General features: G+C 37.6%; 1 protein-coding gene across 1 annotated transcript in view; it reads right to left on the bottom strand.

Moving 5' to 3' along the window:
- Positions 1-257: 257 nt before the first annotated feature.
- LOC306846340 (single-stranded DNA-binding protein 3-like) overlaps positions 258-19,595 on the bottom strand; it is a 76,976-nt gene continuing 57,638 nt past the window's right edge. Inside the window, exons 6-18 of the mRNA XM_079379655.1 lie at positions 14,908-14,991; positions 12,485-12,544; positions 11,372-11,438; positions 11,191-11,258; positions 8,199-8,263; positions 8,027-8,072; positions 7,745-7,780; positions 6,980-7,031; positions 6,403-6,473; positions 5,324-5,402; positions 5,183-5,211; positions 4,984-5,085; positions 258-4,108 (exon numbers count right to left, since the gene is read on the bottom strand). Of these exons, the coding sequence (XP_079235781.1) occupies positions 4,079-4,108; positions 4,984-5,085; positions 5,183-5,211; positions 5,324-5,402; positions 6,403-6,473; positions 6,980-7,031; positions 7,745-7,780; positions 8,027-8,072; positions 8,199-8,263; positions 11,191-11,258; positions 11,372-11,438; positions 12,485-12,544; positions 14,908-14,991 (789 nt within the window). The 3' untranslated portion in view covers positions 258-4,078. The remainder of the gene's footprint in view (positions 4,109-4,983; positions 5,086-5,182; positions 5,212-5,323; positions 5,403-6,402; positions 6,474-6,979; positions 7,032-7,744; positions 7,781-8,026; positions 8,073-8,198; positions 8,264-11,190; positions 11,259-11,371; positions 11,439-12,484; positions 12,545-14,907; positions 14,992-19,595) is intronic.

Genomic DNA, 19,595 nt, shown 5'->3' with positions numbered 1-19,595 from the left:
GAACTACTTGACGGTGAGTAAATGATGACAGAATTTTCATATTTGGGTGAACTATCCCTTTAACAGTATAAATGTTTTAATAAATTTAATGAAAAGCAGTGAAATGTGAGCATAAGAGGCTTTAATCAAATTAAATATCTTAAAAATGTTAAGTTTACAAAAGCAGGTGAAGGGAACAGGACGCATAAAAAGAACACACACAGTTAAAAATAAATTGTGTTAATAATAAATTAAGAGCTGGGAGAGCAGAAAGTCTTGGTAAAAGGGGTTATGTTATTTTATTAGTCTTACATTTGTATCTACAACGAAGGGACAAGCAAAAAATAAGCAACAACTCCATGAAAAAAAAAACAAAGAGAGAAAAAAAATACATTATTGAAGCACTTTTTCCATCCTTTTTTAATAAGCAACTTTTAAATCTAAAAGAAACTTTACAATATAAAGAAACATACAAAGAACATCTTAATTTACTACACAAGACAGAAAGAGTCCCTAAGACAAGTATCCAAACTACCCTAAACATGAAATACAAAGCAAACCCAGGAGACAGACTGCTTTATACTCAATACTGCTTTTCATTTGTCAGAAAGAACAACAGTGAAGGATTTTTTTTTCTTTCCCACATCTGAAGCCCCTCCGCATCTCATCTCCTCGCTAATGTTACCGTATCGTACAGCATCACAATAAAATTACAGAGATGGCCAACGACATGATTGGTTTACATACAGAGGACTGGCTGAGGAGAAGAAACCGCAACCTATAAAACACTCAAGAGAGCGGAAAGGACACTTCCCTTCATTTGATTACCTTTTTTTAAGATCCCTACTCCGAACAAGTTTTTAAACCTTTTTTTGTTTGTGTGTTTTTTTAATTTAAATAGATAAAAATCCTTCATAGTAAAGTTTGCAATGTGTGGTCCCTTTTGCACATAAAGAGACATGTCCTGTGTTCATGTATGTCCACATAGGCAATGTGTTAAAAGGTGGGCTGCTGTCTGGAAAGTGGAAAGTGCAAAGTGAGGACACGTCTGAAAGAGAACGGATGCATCGTGAGGCTTTCGCCCTCCACATACGTCCCTCCTGTGAGTGTTTAGTCTACAAGGAGCGAACGGTACCGCTTCAAACACCCCTTACTTTCCTGTTCTCCTAAAACATGAGCGCTCAGATGTCGTTTACTAAGTAGAGGCTGACAAAACTTTACATTTGCATGATTTAGTACATCTGTACAGAGTCAAAGACAGAGAATGGTAACTCTTTAACTACAAACATGGGTTCTTCCTTTACAATTCTTTTTTTTTACCCCCAAGATCTCAATATTCATTGGTAGTGACTGAAATATCAAAACATGTCAATGATATCAAAATGCATTTTACAGTATTTACAAACAAACAAAGTAATAAAATAAGATAGACGCTGTATAAATGTGTGTTTCTCTGTGTACATCGTGTCATCAAGCTGTGGAGAACTTAAAAACAGGTGCTGTGTGATTAATGTGTGTGTGTATGTAATCAGCAGGAGGATTTTAGCATTTAGCTCTGATATTTACCGGTTCCTTCTGATCCCTAATAACCATTTCACTGAGGGCCCTATACTTCCAAAAACACATTTTGTTTCAAGAGACAAGACCACCCAAAAATCACTCAACTCTCATGTCATTCCAAACCTGTGTGACTTTCAGCAGAAAACAGAAGACGACACTTAGAAGAATGTTGGTAACCAAATGGTTTTAGTTCCCATTGACTTCAATACAGACCGAAACTTTTTAGTTATCAACATTCTTCAAAAGAGTAGATTGAAAAGAATTAACTTCAAAAAGATGTTTTGAAAAATGTTATTAACCAACCAATTTCAGTTCCTATTCACTTCCATTGTATGAAAAAAAAATTAAACTGAAGTCATTGGAGACTGTAACAGTTTAGTTATCAACATTGTTCTTACAAAAAAAAAAAAGAAAAAAAAAAAAGTTTCACTTCCCATTGACTTCATGAACAAAAATTATAGGGACTGAAACAGTTTAGTTACATTCTTAGTTAGTAAAATTCTTCAAAAATATCTTCTGTAATAAGACATCTTCTTTAAGAATATTTTGAAGAATTGGTAGCCAAACAGTTTCCGTTCCCATTGACTTACACTGAATGGCCAAAAATTACAATTGAAGTCAATGAGAACCAAAACGGATTATTTACAAACATTCTTCAAAATTCTTCTTTAACAAGATAGATTACAACATTTTTTTAAAGAATATTTTGAAGAATGTTGGTAACCAAACAGTTTTGGTTCCCACTGACTTCCACTGTATGGCCAAAAATTACAATGGAAGTCAATGGGAACCAAAACAATGTTCTTCAAAATATCTTCTTTAACAAAATAGACTGAAGATCTTCTTTAAGAATAGTTTGAAGAATGTTGGTAACCAAAAAGTTGGCAATCGAAACTCGTTAGTTAGAAAGTCACAGATTTGGAGCGACGCAAGTAAATGACAGAATTTTCATTTTTGGACAGACTATCCCTTTAAAAGACAGACAGAAAATGCAAAACACCAAAAAGAAAATGCATGTTAATATTATGAAACACACAGGTTGTGAGCACATTTAGTCCATGTATCCCTCATTCAGCAGTCCCTGGACATCCTATTACTATCCCCTCATCTAATAAGCTCAGAAAAATAAGCCCTGGATGTGGCTGACATCTCACGTTTTTGAAGATGATTAGACATAATACAGAACACATACTTAACAAAATGTGTTTGAGGAGGAGGGCTCTATTAGCACACCCCAAAAAGATCTCCAGTATGATGAGCACCGAGCCAACAGGATCCTCATTTGTTATGTCATGTGACCAGAGACACCCTGTTCAGATTCATGCAGAAGGAAAGCATGTGGGTCTCTGGGGAGGGACAGAATGATACAAATCTTCAAGAGGTATCTTAGACTGGCATATTTACAAGTGTACAATATGTCCTGATGGGTCGCATGCGAGACGTGTGCACGATAAATCAATTCATGAACAAAAACAACAAATAAATAAGTTGTGAATCACGGTGAGCATACATCTGTCAAGTTTAGCACTAGTTAGTTGTATAACCGCATGTTTCCGGCTCTGGTATGACATCACTTCCTCTCTACAGATAGATTGAGACTCGGATGCACAGGCTGGTCTGAGGAGGTTAAAGTCGCTGCTGGTTTGGGCCTCGCGCCTCATGGCCTCAGACGTTCACTCAACAGGGACAACGAAACTACATTTCCTGTATATAGATGTATACTAGAGATGTAGAAGAAAAGGTACGGCTACCTTTTTAATCTGCGGGAGGTAAGGTTTCACAGCAAACACAAAACGTAGTGTAGACTTCCTGCAAAAGTCATGACACTGTTATTGTGCATTATGGATGTGTGCTTTTTTCTGTCCAATTTGTGGTTTACATACAATGTGCCCCTTTCAGAAAAAGCTTCAAACCTAATCAGTAACCATCATTACAATATTATTAAAAATAAAATCAACAATTGATAATAATACAATACATACACAGAATAATGAAAACGTTCATTGCCGAACCCATCGTAATGAGTTTCCTCTTGCATTTACACAATAAAATGGAGAAAAAAGGTGCAGATAATTTCCACTGTAAAAACGACTGCATCCATTCAAGATTAAAAAAAACGAATCAAAAAAGTGGAGTGAGTTCATAAAGATCATAAAGTGAGCAACCCAGTGAAGCGTGTGTCTGCTCAAACACACGCCTGCCTTCCTGTGTGTGTTCAGCCCTGTTAGTGTCCTGAACCAGAGAGGAAGTCCGGGAGGCAGGGAGATTCAGTCAACAAGCTCTTCCTGTGGCTCTGGGACTGTTTCCTGTTGCCTGTGGCCATTTTGCACAAGCTGGGATGGGCCACTTTCATGCGAGTCCTCTGCTCGTGGGGCATCCCAGAAGGCTGTGCAGAAAAAGCCAGAGTTCCGTGGGCAGAGGGTGCCGGGGGTAAATCGACGTGAAGAGGGGTCGGGGTTAAAAAAGGAACGGGGCGGTCAGAGGGGGTTTGAAAACAAAATGAAAAAGAAAACCCCAAATAAAATAAAACAAGAAGAAATCACACACTCATCGTCATGTTGGGTGAATACTGGAAAGAGACAAAGGGGAGGGGGGGATATATAGCGGAGGTGAGATCATGAGAACTCTACACAGAGCAAATACAAGATGGTTATGTCATCACAGTCCCAAAATACAGCAAGAAAATGCATGATTTTGTCGACAAAGCAGTAACCAAAGGACAGAAAACTTGGAAATAAAAGTGTCTGTCCAGGAAACTGCTGGTCTTTTATAACAAAAGCCATTTCCAGCACTCACTCTTGGACCAAATCAAAAACGCTTAAAAATCAAATCATTTTCTGAGTTTTTTAAATTGATTTGATATTCTGGTCTGTAAGTCACATGGTCAGTAGGTGTGGCCTTCTGAGTGCCTGCTGGGCGGAGCTACACTAATGTTCAAAAGTTTTGGGTCGGTAAGATTGTAAAATCACCAAGGCTGTGTTAATTTGATCTCAAAAACAATACAAATATTAATATTTGGAAATATTGTAACAATTTAAAATAATCTCTATCTTTTATGCATTTTAAAATGTAATTTATTCCTGTAATGGCAAATCTGACTTTCCAGTAGCCATTACTCCAGTCTTCATGAATAGTTTCACGTGATTCTTTAGAAATCATTCAAATATGCTGATTTGGTGGACAAAAAAAACATTTCTTCTTATTCTAAATGTTAAAAACTGTTGTGATGCTTAATATTTTTGTGGAAATTTTTTTGGGACAATGTTTTTACTGTTACTTTTGATAAATATATTTGCTGAATAAAAGTACCAATTTTTTTTTAAATAAAAGTACTTGTTTTGTTTTTTTCAATCTTGACTGACTCCAAACTTTTGGACAGTAGTGTATATGATTGGCAGGTGAGGGAAGTGGCAGGTCTCTGGGTTTGGGTCAGAATCTACTCACACTTTCACTTTGGAATGGGTTGAGGAAGTTTCCTCCCATCTCTCCATCATCCCGCGGTGTGCCCGGTGGGTTGTTCATCCCTGCCATGTTGTTGGGGGAGTTCTGAAGCGAAAGAGATGTTTAACAAAAACAGTTCAGGTTGAAATGTGAAAACAGGAAAGAAAAAAAACACAGATTGGCAATCTAAAAAAACCTTTACCTTTGGCAACCCATCCATGTCACCAGAGCCTGAAATAAATAAATACAGTATATATTAATATTATTAAATAAACACCTTTTGAGATTACTTAAAGTAGTACATAGATATTATTTAGAATAACAGTGCAGTCTTAAAGCTTACCTAACGATCCGTTCATATGATGGGGTTCCATGCCACCCATGCCGCCCATTGGGCCATCTGGACCGGGACCCATGGGGAACTGAGAAACACAGAGAAACAATCACGCTCAACCAACCATCCCACATCCAGAGCCCTGAGTAACATAAGACTTCTTCGGAGATATCAACATTCATTTGAAAAGGATGAGAATGTCCCCTTTGATTCCACTAAAAGCATATCTGCGTTTTTATGAAAACAATGATCATAATGTGACATTTAGGATTCATATAAATAAAGCATAATGTACAGTCAGGCGCTTATTATTACAAATAAATCCAGACAGGTCTTAAATCACACTGAAGGGGTTTATTTTGCGATAATGACTGAATGACTGTACATTATCAAGCTTATTACATGACTACTTAAGCAAATAAATAAATAATTGGGCATTAAATATTGATTTGAGTTCAAATTGTAGTATTATGTAAGAAGAAAGAGACTGGAGTGACTAGGACACAAGAAACTAGCATAGCTACAGTATGAAGACAATCAAACAACAATCAGTTCTACAGTTTATGCCACAACTGACCAATAACAATCAAGTATTCCAAAGAGCTGTAAAATAATCAAATGTAGTGTTGTTTGGGAATCAAAAAGTATAGCTGTGGTTTTGGAAATACATCCCAAATATCAAAAAATCAATAAGTGGAGAGATATTTACACTAGTGTTCAAATGTTTGGGGAAAGCAATATTTATTTTTTTGAAAGAGATGAATGCTTTTATTTTGCAAGGAAGCATTAAATTGATCAAAAATGAAGGTGAAGCCACATGTAATGTTACAAAAGATTTCCATTTCAAATAAAATGCTGTTATTTTGTATTAATCAACGAATCCTAACAAAAAAAAAATAATTATTGCAGTTTCCACAGAAATAAATTAAACACCGCAACTATCAACCAACCATTGACAATAAAAAGAAATGTTTCTTGGGCACCAAATCAGCAAATGCATGTTTTAAAAACATTTAAAAAAAAAAACATTTCAACAACCCCAAATTTTTAATGGTAGTATGACTATCTAGACTCGGGGTAATACATACATTGGGTCTGTTTCCTCCTGGTCCAATTGGGTTCATCATCGTGTAGATATTTTCACTGGAGTTTGTGGAGTCTAGAAGAGAAGAGACCAGCAAAATAAGAGACCAGAGTCGCTTCCAAACATATATGGATGACCAATGCTTTAGCAGCACACCAGATCAATACAGAACATGGCTGGACGAGATTAATCACCATAATAAATGTGCTTCTTTAATGATTTATGGCTTGTGTGCGACTTAGAGCGTGAGAGCAAGACACCACTCACACCTATAATCTCTACTTCAACATCACAAACACAAGCATGGCGACTGGAATTACATTAACAAAGTGTGAGGGGTGGCGCTGATCACATGTTTTGTTTTCCTGCCAGAGGAAATGCAGGTAACCTTGCAGTGATATTGGCTGCTGGGTAGGAAAGGATGGAGGAGGGTGTTAAATAGGGTGTTTGTGAAGTGCTGAGCATCTTTCTTTCCTGGAGAGACACGAACTGTTTCCGGCTGTGCCGATTATAGAGGCGAGGTGAGAGTGAGTGTGTGAATGATATGCAAAAGGGAGAGTGACAGAACAGATCTACTGTACCTCCTGGGCTTGGCATTATGGGAGTTCCTGGTGGACCACCTCCTGGAGGACCCTGAGGGAGGAAACACGCACACAAACCCGTACTTAGCTTCTCAGTGTGTAATAGTACCTGCCGAACTATCAGAGAACTACCAGAGGAGCAGTTTTTAAACAAAGACACACTAGGCACAGGGGAGCCATTAAGCTGCTTTGACTAATGTGCAGATATTTTACTTTTAAGAGAGGCAATGCTGGCGGCAAAACTAAGCAGGATAGTAATTGCTCAATTTAAATCAATACATTTAGAAACTTTAATATCTGCTTAGTTATGCTTTTAGTTTCTAAAAGGAAAGACTAAATTTTGCAGTTTTCCTTTGAGCTAAAGACGGCCAAAAAGCTGAAAATATCTGCAGTGGTTAATTTTAAAGTGCATTCGTAAACAATTTTATTTTAAGAAGATTGTTTTTCTCCTAAAACATGCCTGGCACACACTTATTTGAAGGTTTTTGATTGGGATCACCCTCAAGAACATCTTGACATATTACCGTAACCTCTGATCCATTAACAAAACTACATTACTGTGTTAAACTACTGCCAATATTTTGGAAAGGCTTCATTTCCTATAAGAGTAGCCTAAAATAATGCTAAAATAATCATCCAAAAATGAAAGTAGTTTCAGGGCAAGTTGATGAAATATTATGAAGATAGCTTGGATATGGTTTCTGTTTTTCATGCATTAAAATAATTACTATATACTACAAAAATATACTTAAGTTTGATACTCACCACATAGTTGCCTGGAGACGAGGAGGAGTATGCTATCTATCAACCCAAACAAAAGAATATGAATACATTTACTTGAATGACAATTAAACTACACCACTTAATAATAATATGATAAATGAATGTGATAATCTTTCACATATAAGTACCATGGTATCTGAAACCATTGCTGTATCATGGTGAAACCACAGTACGTTTGTAAGGTAAGTTTAGCAATGATGCATGTCACATTTTTGTCTGCAGGCACAAAGCTGCATGCAGACAACAGCGTATGTATGAACGTACCGAGTTAGCATTCGGGTTTGGCCATGGGCCACGTCCTCCAGGACCCCTGTAAGGTGAAGGGAGAGCCAGAAAGGATAGAAATACAGAACAGAGACAGAAGGAAGTCAACAAACATGATTTAACAGGATTAAATAAATGGGGAAAGGGAGTGTTTTCATGTTGAAGGACTCACATGTTCATTCCGGGCATGCCTGGACCACCTAGAGAGTTGGGAGGAGGCCTCATACCACCATAGTTCTACAATGGACAAAGGAAACAAAAACATTTAAACAATCGTTTTTAATGAAACCAATAAAATCTGGAATCCAGTATTAACCTTTATCACTGTGTTTATAAATAAATAAATTACTTAATTAGATAAAATTATAATTGCATATATAAGAATTATATTATTTACTAATATGGATTCCAATAAATAAATGTAAATAAATTGTTTTAAAAATTAAAATGAACAAAACATTTTTAAATAATTACAATGGTATATGTAATAATGATATACAATTATATTTATTAAAATTAAAACAAAGTGTATATATATATATATATATATATATATATATATATATATATATATATATATATATATATATATGCAGTGATGTGAATAAGTGTTGGCCCCCTTCCTGATTTTTTTTTTTTTGCATGTTTGTCACACTTTAATGTTTCAGATCATCAAACTAATTTAAATATTAATCAAAGATAACACAAGTAAACACAACATGCAGTTTTTGAATGAAGTTTTTTTATTATGAAGGAAAAACAAAATCCAAACCCACATGGCCCTGTGTGAAAAAGTGCTTGCCCCCTAAACCTAATAACTGGTTGGGCCACCCTTAGCAGCAACAACTGCAATCAAGCGTTTGCGATAACTTGCAATGAGTCGGTTACAGCGCTGTGGAGGAATTTTGGCCCACTCATCTTGGCAGAATTGTTGTAATTCAGCCACATTGGAGGGTTTTAGAGCATGAACCGCCTTTTTAAGGTCATGCCACAGCATCTCAATAGGATTCAGGTCAGGACTTTGACTAGGCCACTCCAGAGTCTTCATTTTGTTTTTCTTCAGCCATTCAGAGGTGGATTTGCTGGTGTGTTTTGGATCATTGTCCTGCTGCAGAACCCAAGTTCGCTTCAGCTTGAGGTCACGAACAGATGGCCGGACATTGTCCTTCAGGATTTTTTGGTAGACAGCTGAATTCATGGTTCCATTTATCACAGCGAGTCTTCCAGGTCCTGAAGCAGCAAAACAGCCCCAGACCATCACACTACCACCACCATATTTTACTGTTGGTATGATGTTCTTTTTCTGAAATGCTGTTACTTTTACGCCAGATATAATGGGACACACACCTTCATTCCCCATTCATTCTCACAAAACTGAGACGAGCCTTTATGTTCTTTTTGCTCAGCAGCGGTTTTCGTCTTGGAACTCTGCCATGCAGGCCATTTTTGCCCAGTCTCTTTCTTATGGTGGAGTCATGAACACTGACTTTAACTGAGGCAAGTGAGGCCTGCAGTTCTTTAGATGTTGTTGTGGGGTCTTTTGTGACCTCTTGGATGAGTCGTCGCTGCGCTCTTGGGGTAATTTTGGTCGGCCAGCCACTCCTGGGAAGGTTCACCACTGTTCCATGTTTTCACCATTTGTGGATAATGGCTCTCCCTGTGGTTCGCTGGAGCACCAAAGCTTTAGAAATGGCTTTATAACCTTTTCCAGACTGATAGATCTCGATTACTTTCTTTCTCATTAGTTCCTGAATTTCTTTGGATCTCAACATGATGTGTAGCTTTTGAGGATCTTTTGGTCTACTTCATTTTGTCAGGCAGGTCCTATTTAAGTGATTTCTTGATTGCGAACAGGTGTGGCAGTAATCAGGCCTGGGTGTGGCTAGAGAAACTGTACTCAGGTGTTATGAACCACAGTTATGTTTTAACAGGGCGGAGGGGGCAAACACTTTCACACAGGGCCATGTGGGTTTGGATTTTGTTTTCCCTTCATAAAAACAAGCCTTCATTTAAAAACTGCATGTTGTGTTTACTTGTGTTATCTTTGATTAATATTTAAATTTGTTTGATGATCTGAAACATTAAAGTGTGACAAACATGCAAAAAAATTACAAGTCAGGAAGGGGGCCAACACTTTTTCACACCACTGTATATATATATATATATATATATATATATATATATATATATATATATATTTAACATTATATGAATGTAAATTTAAAAATATATTTTTTAAAATGTATAATAATAATAATAATAATAATGTATTAAAATAAGCATATAAATAATTGCACATTGAATTGAAAAGATGTGTCATCTTGGCATTATTTTGTTCTATTAAAGGGATAGTTCACCCAAAAATGAAAATTCTGTCATCATTTACTTGTTCCAAACCTGTATGAGTTGCTTTCTTATGTTGAACACAAAAGAAGATATTTTGAAGAATGCTGGTAATCAAACAGATTCCTATTGACTTCCATAGTATTTATTTTCCTACTATGGAAGTCAACGGGGACCAACAACTGTTTGGTTCTTGAAAATTCTTCAAAATATCTTCTTTTGTGTTCAACGTAAAAAAAAGCAACTCATACAGGTTTGGAACGACATGAGTGTGAGTAGATGATGACAAAATTTTGGGTTTAACTATTCCTTTAAGTTCACAATTTTGAAAAAAAAAAAAAGCTATTTTTTTCTTCTGCTGTGGGGCTGAAAATGCAGCAAGTACACGCTGCAGGAATCCCTGCCCTTCATCCACTGTTGTCCACATCAGTGGGGATCCAACCAAACAGGCTGGGATGCGATTGACACTATGCTAACAAAGTTCTGCTCAGGCAGACGGCGGCCCACCTGTCTGGCTGCCCGTGGGTGGAGGGCAAAGTGTGACAGAGGCTTTCAGGCCTGAGGCTGCTTCTTTCTAACCCGAGCTTTTGTTCTGCGCTCTACCCAATTTGTCGAACAGATGCTGCACCAGCTGCCGATTTGTGCAGTACCTCACTTGCCAAGAACGAGAAGGACAGAGAGAGAGATAGGGAAGTGGGGAGAACTCTGCTTTCGGCACAGGTGACTAAAGAGGGGTAACAGGGTTTCAGTCCTGTGGCATTTGACTTGGGGTGACTACCAGAGTATAAACGAGTAGAAAACGGGCAAGAATCTGTGTCTACCTGAGGGCCCATGCCACCCATCACCCTGGGAGGATTCATTCTCATCGGACCGCCCATGTTAGGATGTCCTGAAAAAATATGAGATGGTGATATGAGAGTTATTACACAGGCAATATTCCATTATTCATCCATCAGTAAGTAAATGGCTCTGCACTTATGAAGTGTTGGGCCAAGATGCTACCTTGTGGTCTGATTGGGTCCAAACTGTTTGGCAGGAGGGGTTGTGATCCTGGAACTCCTACAGGAGGCTGAGGAGGACATAAATGAATGAAGGTCAGCAAAATACATGGGATGTGCTTTATACAAAACGTACATCATGTTTACAATGGAGGTGAGGAACAAATGGAAACAAATGGAGCAAAGGAACAAATTCCTTTTGTCCTTTATTTTCAGTGGAAGTCCATTGGTATAAAAAATATAAATTCCATAACCTTTTACACAACATGCCTTGAAAATCTTTACACATAACATCAAGTATTGCTTCTGTACTTTGTTGATAACAACGACTTTATAGTAGAACACCAGAGACCAGAAATATCACACGCTGGCTTTGATGTAACAGTCAGTAGCCATTTAAATTTATAATGAATAAAATTAATGTAAATAGAATGCAAAAGTCTATTTACACACATAACACATGATTTGCAAATAAATCATTTTAGATTAGCATTTTGGGGCATTAAAGGGATGTATGAACATCAGTCACATCTCTATGTATGCAGCTTTATTATTTCTATTTTAGTACTTCAACTTTTACATTTATATTTATATTCTATTTATATTTTATATTCATTTCAGTGTTATTTTCAATTAACATAAAAAAAAGTTTACGCTAGATAACGCTCACAAATTTCAATTTCTAGTAAATAAAATAATTTTAGAGCCATGGATAACAACAACAACAAAAATGAATTTTGGTGACCCTTAAAGAAATAGTTCACCCAAAAATGAAAATTTTGTCATCATTTACTCACCCTCATGTCATTCCAAACCTGTATAAGTTTCTTTCTTATGTTGAAAACAAAAGAAGATATTTTGAAGAACCAAACTATCGTTAATCCCCACTGACATCCATAGTAGGGAAAGAAATACTATATAGAAGTCAATGGGGACCATTAACTGTTTTACTTTCAACATAAGAAAGAAACTCATACAGGGTGTGGAACAACACAAGGGTGAGTAAATGATGACAACATTTTCATGTTTGGGTATACTATCCCTTTAAGAGTGTGTAAAAATGGAACAACTATTTGTATGCAATTTCAAAATGATGGTGTGATGATGTTCCCTCTACCTGATTTGGCATGCGAAGAGTCGGCCGAGGTCCACCAGGGTACCGTGGAGACATAAAAGGCTAAAAGAAGAAGAAGAAGAAGAGAAAAAAGACTTCATTAGCAACATGTTGCCCTATTTAAGAAGAAAGCGAGAGCATTGTAAAGACCAGAATGAATGAGTGCAGCAGGCCAGGCTAAAGCAGATGGAATGGACAGACAGATGCACGGAGAGCAGAAGCCAATGCAAGATGACATCAAATATGTACATTTGACATCTCTCCTTCTGTCCGTCAACACAGACTGCTCCCGTTCCGCCTTTTAAACGTGCACACACATACACTCTTGTGGCATTTCAACGAACACACAGGAGAGCATCAGGAAAGTCAGACCTCGAGCGGCTGCACTTAAAACGCTTCTCAAGTGAAAGTCTGGTCAGGAAGGAAAGTGACCACAACAACTCAGACGAGGGCAGTATTGTGCCTGCGTCCTGACATACAAACCATTAGAGCCATGTGGCTGCGCGTCTAGAGACAAAACCCGATGCCACTTCTGTGGTCAAGGCCTGTGGGAAGCTCCCCGAGAGACTCTCACCAACTTTTAGGGCTCTGTTGAAACATGTCGGCGCTGAACGGATGAGGGATAGGCCGTATGGCTGTGTGTGTGTGCGCCTGTGTTTTTACAGCTAATTGGAGTGTTTTTACCATTGTAGAAAGATGTTGTACAACCATAGCACTCTAATACGCAGCGTTTGTCTTTTTTCCTGGAGAAGGGAAGTAGAAGTGTCTTTGAGAGTTGATATGTATAGGTTTCGCTGTGTTTTGTGGGTTTGCGCATGTGAGTGCACACCGTTTTGGTTTCTGCACAGTCAGTGTGTGTTTGTGAGGGCGCTGTGTGGCAGGAGGCTCTACAATATTAATGTGCTATTGATGGGGGGGTGGGGTGAGGGCCAAGAGTGGAGGCCCATCTCCAAGAACAAGGAGGAGACTGAATTATTTATCCTGTTCGCAGGGAGTCGACTTTAGATGGAGGGGGTGGGGGGTATACAGGATACTTCACACTCCCAGGATAGAGAAACAGAGGGAGGAAGAAAGAAAAAAGAAAGAGAAGACAAAGGAGGAATGGACCTTAGGGTGTATGCCCAAAGAAAACGAGGCCGTGAGGGATGGATTTACAGTCCTAATGTAATTTTCACAACCATACGTTTTCCAGATTTTTTTTATTCTGCTTTTGTTGGCTAAATGAGAGACACAAGAGTACAACCTATTGAATTGTACTTCTATTCCTCACAGCCTTGTAAAAAAATACAAATATTTAATCTAAAAGTTACATTTTTATCATCATTTCACTCTCGTGCCATTACAAACCTCTATGACTTTCTTTTTCTGTGCATCACAAAAGTAGATATTCTGAATACTGTGCTGGCTGCTCCTTTCCATACAATTTTAATCAATGGGGAATGAAGCAGTAAACAGTAAAGACAATAACTTAAAAAAAAAAAATCAAAAGGTTTCAAATAAATGCTGTTCTTTTGAATTTTCTATTCAACAAAACAATCCTGAAAAGTCTCAAGAATCAAACCAGCCCAATTCATGAACGAATCATTCAGTCCATTTCCATGAACTAGATTAATTGATTCTTTGAAAAGATCAGATTTAAGTCACCTTTGGTTTTAAAGCACTTTATACATCTTCACAGTATTAAAAAAAGGAAAGTAACAAAATCAATGATGCAAACTTCAAAAACTGAAGTAAATTCAAATTCTGTTTTAATAAAGCAGCTGCTGCAAGACAATAGTGTCAGATTCAAAAGGATTTATTCATGAATCAGCTATTGGTATTTCTTTTATTAACACTAGGGCAGATATTAAGATGTTCGGTCAATAACGACTTAACTGCTGTATTTTTTCTTAATCAAATCTAAAGTAAGAAAACTTCAAATACAGCACAAGAGTCAAATGGCTCACTTTTGTCATACTTCTATGGTGCTTGTTTGTTCTTTTTGAAACTTCAGTCCACTTTTATTTCAATTCCATGGAAATATTAGCCAGCACATTCTTTCTGCTTTTGTGATCAAAAAATAGAAAGTCACACTGATTTAGAATAACATGAAACATGTAACTGATATTAACTGTCATTTTTGCCTGAACTATCCCTTTAAATATGACATCGACCCTGACTAAAGTCCATACATAGGACTGTCAAGTAAAACTCTGCAACTGGTTCTAGGAATGTGTGTTTCTATGTGTGTGTAAAGGAAGAGGACTTAAAAAAAATGCAGAGAATTATAAATAACCATGTAATTTACACCGTTCATCTCGTCCAAGTGAGTTGCTGCCAGCGTCACCAACAGTTCTCATGTGTGCAAGTGTGACTGTGTGTATACCGAGTGTGTGAGCAAGGACATGGTGTGTATGTGTGTGTGTGAGGGTTGCTGTGTGTCTTACCTGGCCGTGTGGTCCCATCATGGGGTTGCTGGTATTGTGTGGGGGAGGCTGTGCGTGTGGTGACGGCTGCGAGCCGGGAGGCCCCTTTAAGAGAGAAGAGGGAGATGAGAGATGCACAGACGGCCTTCCAGTGAGGCCTGCTGCTGCCGAAGCCCTTGCAAAACACATACCACTAACACTCAAGACACAAACTCACTCACTCGGTACTAAATACTGGTGAGGAAATCCAAAGCTAGTGTGTAGAGTTCAATGAAAAATGCAATAGTTTTATGAAAATCAAACAACCGTTACTGCAAGCAGAAAGTTCTCAACAAAACATGGCGATATTCTATAGATTAACTTTGAGGAAAAATGTGTGAGACTAAAAAGTGAGTCTGCAAATTCATATTTTAGGCTAAAAACGTTATAACACCAACCATACAAGCTCAACAGCACCAAGGGACACTGAACAATCATAACAGAAAATCCTAATCACTACAAATATGGATGTGCTAATATCTAAACATTGATAACTAGATAATTGTTTTCATATAACTGATATATTTAAAATGTTTTAATATAGATTCTAAAATTGTTAATTTGTAAAGCATAAAATACAACAAAAATCTTATTAAAAAATAAATTCACTAAAAATATAAAAAATGCAAAAAATTGATTAATGTGAATTTAAGAATCACAACTTTATAATGCAAGTATGAAGAATGAATATTCATTCTGAGACTTGCTAGAGGTTATATTTAAGTTATTAAATGATTAGTTAAAATGTGTAAAAATATCAAATTAAGGAGCATGAGAATGTTGACCAATACCACTAGCATTATAAGTTTTAATAAAGAAAATACAAAAAAGATGCACCCACTCAGATCATTTTAGCAAACGCATAGCAAGTCCCTTGTACTGTGATGACAAGATTTGCATGAGCAAACGGCACACACATTTTCTTCAAAACAAGTAAAATTGGTTTAGAAAGCATCGCTGTTCGTGTACAGTATGTGCTGCAGAAATATTTCCACGAAATGTGTCACATTAAACCCATTAAGCCCTTACTCCATATAACTACTGCACGGAGCTTCCATTAGTGTTCATTAATGATCAACAGACCATTGAGCTCGAGTCCAAATGGTTCTGTAAGGAACATGAGACTATACGACTAATAACTAACAAACAACAAAGGAGCATTGCTTCTTTTCCTCTCCCTCCCTGAACAACAAGCAGCTTGAATGCGAAACATATGGCATTATGGGTCCTGTGCATCTATATTAGTGTCCCTACAGAAGTCTTCATCCAATCATGGTAACACTGCAGTCCTGCCTCCTTGGGGAAGGATCTCAAAACAGCGATATATAAGAATCACTTCCAACACCTTTGAGAAGATAATAACCTGCCACTTACTGGCATGGCTATCAACAGAGAGCCCTTCAATCTCCATTCTCAGGCCCTAAAGGGGCAGTTAGTTTGACAGTATTCATACACTCTGAATGACGGCCGCAGGACAGCTGCAATAGCTCTTCTCGACCACTCGGGAGCAGTGTTAACAAAGAAAAGCTCTCACAAATAGATGTGCTCATGTATCTCATAGAGGTGCAACAATATTTGACAATACAGTAAACAGATGCATACATTTCAATGCTAAACATACTGATGTCAATGGATCGTCTTTGAAGTTGAGTGACTAACAAAAGAAGAAAAAAAATCTCCTGAGAGAGGCGGCAGAAGAGGCTGTTTCAGTAGTTTTTTCACCGCCCTGTCGAGTCTGTGTATGTGGTTGTGACCCGCACTTATTACTGCCTCTTGACCTTTGGCCAGTGCTCAGACCTCAGACAAGCCCTCCTGCTGGTTTCAGAGCGGCAGAGGAAACCATCCATCCAACACGACCGGAAATCTCCTCGCTGATGACCAGAACCGCCACACAGACAGCAGCTGCAGAACAACACATCTGCCCAGGGTGCAACACTGACCCACCCACGGCAACAAAAATAACACAACTGAAAGAGATACAGCACAGTCAGAGTCTGACAAGTGGCCTATGGCAGTTAGCAAAGATGCACTGATACACAAAATGCAGCTGGCCACTTTTTTCAGTACAGTTTTCTAATTTCTCTACTGTCTGTATGAATAACAGTGGCCAAAAGGCACAAAATATACTAGAGAATTAAAAGGAATAATCCATTCAAAAATGAAAATTATGTCATCATTTACTTATCTTCATGTCGATGCAAATCTGTATGATTTACTTTCTTCTGCAGAATACAAAAGAAGATATTTTGAAGAATGTTGGTAACTAAACTTCTTCGGGTCCCATTGACTTCCTTAGTCATTTTTGTTCATACAATGGAAGTCAATGGGAACCCAAAACTATTTGGTTACCAACATTCTTCAAAATATCTTCTTAAAGTCAATGGGGAACAAAACTGTTTGGTTACCAACATTTGTCATAATATCTTATCTTCAAAATAGCTTCTTATATAAGTCAATAGGAAACAAAACCTTTTGGTTACCAATACTATCACTATTTTTAAAATATCTTCTTATAGATGTCAAAGGGAATTGAAACTGTTTGGCTTCCAGCATTCTTCAAAATAGCTTTTTATGCAAGTCAATGGAAATTACATCTTTTATGTTTTGCAAAAGAAAACAAGTCATACATGTTTAGAACGCCATGAGGATGAGTAAATAATGACAGAATTTTCATTTTTGGGTGGACTATCCCCTTAAGCATTGCTAGGTTGATTCAATTGCATGGGACAACATCCATTCAGTGACACAAGCAGCCTGTTTATAAACATGCATGAATTATGTGCACCGATAAACACTTACAGCTTAGGTAAGGACCTTTTTGAGCTGGTTTTTGGGAGATTTTTGTTTCCGATTTAGCCGTGACCCGTCTCTGACCTCCCTGTGAGAGAGGATCGCTGCGGGGTCTGGCATGAGAGCTGCTCCAGTGACTGTCCCAGAAACCATGCGCTGATACAACAGGAATACATGAGCATTGTGTGTGTGTGTGTGTGTGTGTGTGTTTTCCCTGGCTGCTTGCCTTTTTCAGAGTGGGTCTGAGGGAAGGATTAGAGGGGTCTAGGGATGCTCAAGGCCTCTTTAACTCACAGTAGCACTGAGGTCATGACTGTTCATTACACCTCATCACACAGCAGTGGTAGCGCTCACTCTGCTGCTCACTGTCTGCCTTTCTGTGCTAAACAATCTTGGTCCTTCAGTAACACCCATTCACTTCCACTCCACCTGACTTCCTACTCAATAAAAGCATGGGAATTGGTGACCAATTGGCAAATATATGCATAAATCAAATTTAAACCTGTTAATAAAAAGAAGAAAGTCTAATGCTCAGTAAAACAGTAATATCTTCATATTAAAATACATTGACTATTCTAATTCTATTCTAAAATGTCATTTACTCCTGTGATGGCAAAGCTGAATTTTCAGCCATCATTCCTAAAGACTTCAGTGTCACATGATCATTCTAAAAGATCAGAAATAATTCTAAACTGCTGATTTGGGGCTTGAGAAACATTTCTTTTTATCAATGTTAAAAACAGCTGCTTGTTTTTCCCCCAGTATTTCCAGTTTAAAGCATTTTTTTGAAAAAAATTTAAAATTGTTTTTAACATTATAAAATGCCTTCAACTTAATTTAATTCCTGCTGGATAAAAGTATTCATTTCTTTGAAAACAAAAATATCTTACCCACCCCAAAGTTTTGACTGAATGTGTTAAATCAAGCTTAATTTTTTTATACTTTTCGACTTCAAATTTACATTGTACACCAATGTACTTTAAAAATGGTACATAACTAAAAAAAATATGGTATTACTATGGTAAAATCCAAAAAAACAAAACAGTAGTGTCACAGTATTTTTTGCTAAAATAATTTCTAATATTAAACTGTTTTGATTCCTAATTTTACAAGAATCATATTAAATCCTCGACTGAAGTACTGTTATTTAATCAACAGACACCATTGTACAGATCATAATCATGGCTATTATATCTGTTATAACAAAAAACGTATCAACAGCTCAAATTTCTATATTGTGCATCTCTCCTAAACAGATGAATGAACCCAAACCCACACAGTCCTGGTCTCTCAATGATGTGGTAGAAACTAATCAAAGGTGCAGCAATCACACACACACACACACACACACAAAATCACACAAACAAACGCACCTCACACCTCTTCTCTCTCTCCCTCAGCGCTGAGCTGATATAAATAGCACTCTTCTGCTTCTCCAAAAAAATCTCCTCCGCACCTCTCCCTCCTTCTCCTCAAACCTTTCCCCTATATTGCTCTCCTAATCCTTCCTTCCCCATGCAGCGGAGATTCCAGACAGCGGTCGAAAGCATCTCCTCCCTCGACTCTACTTTATCACTAACACTGCCAAATGCCAGGCCTGTCCATCACTGAATAAACGCTCCACCACCCCCACTATATCATGGGAAGAGCTGTGGATGTGTACAAGCATGTTTGATTATGAGGCTACGTGTGTCCGTGCTTCTATGCAAGTGGTTGTGATGTTTCAGGTAAACACACAGAAATGGAAATAAAAAAAGCTCTTAAACACAATAAATAATCTAAATCGCCACTTTATGACAAGTAGAGGACATTTTGATGAAAAACTGATGTCTGAGCACTTTATAATTAATATCACCCTCAGTGGGACCCCTGTGGAGAGG

This window comes from Barbus barbus, assembly GCF_936440315.1.
Source record: "Barbus barbus genome assembly, chromosome: 26".
NCBI classification, from domain to species: Eukaryota; Metazoa; Chordata; class Actinopteri; order Cypriniformes; family Cyprinidae; genus Barbus; species Barbus barbus.
The sequence above is the reverse complement of the archived record's forward strand: the minus strand, read 5'-3'. Positions and strand labels throughout refer to the sequence as shown.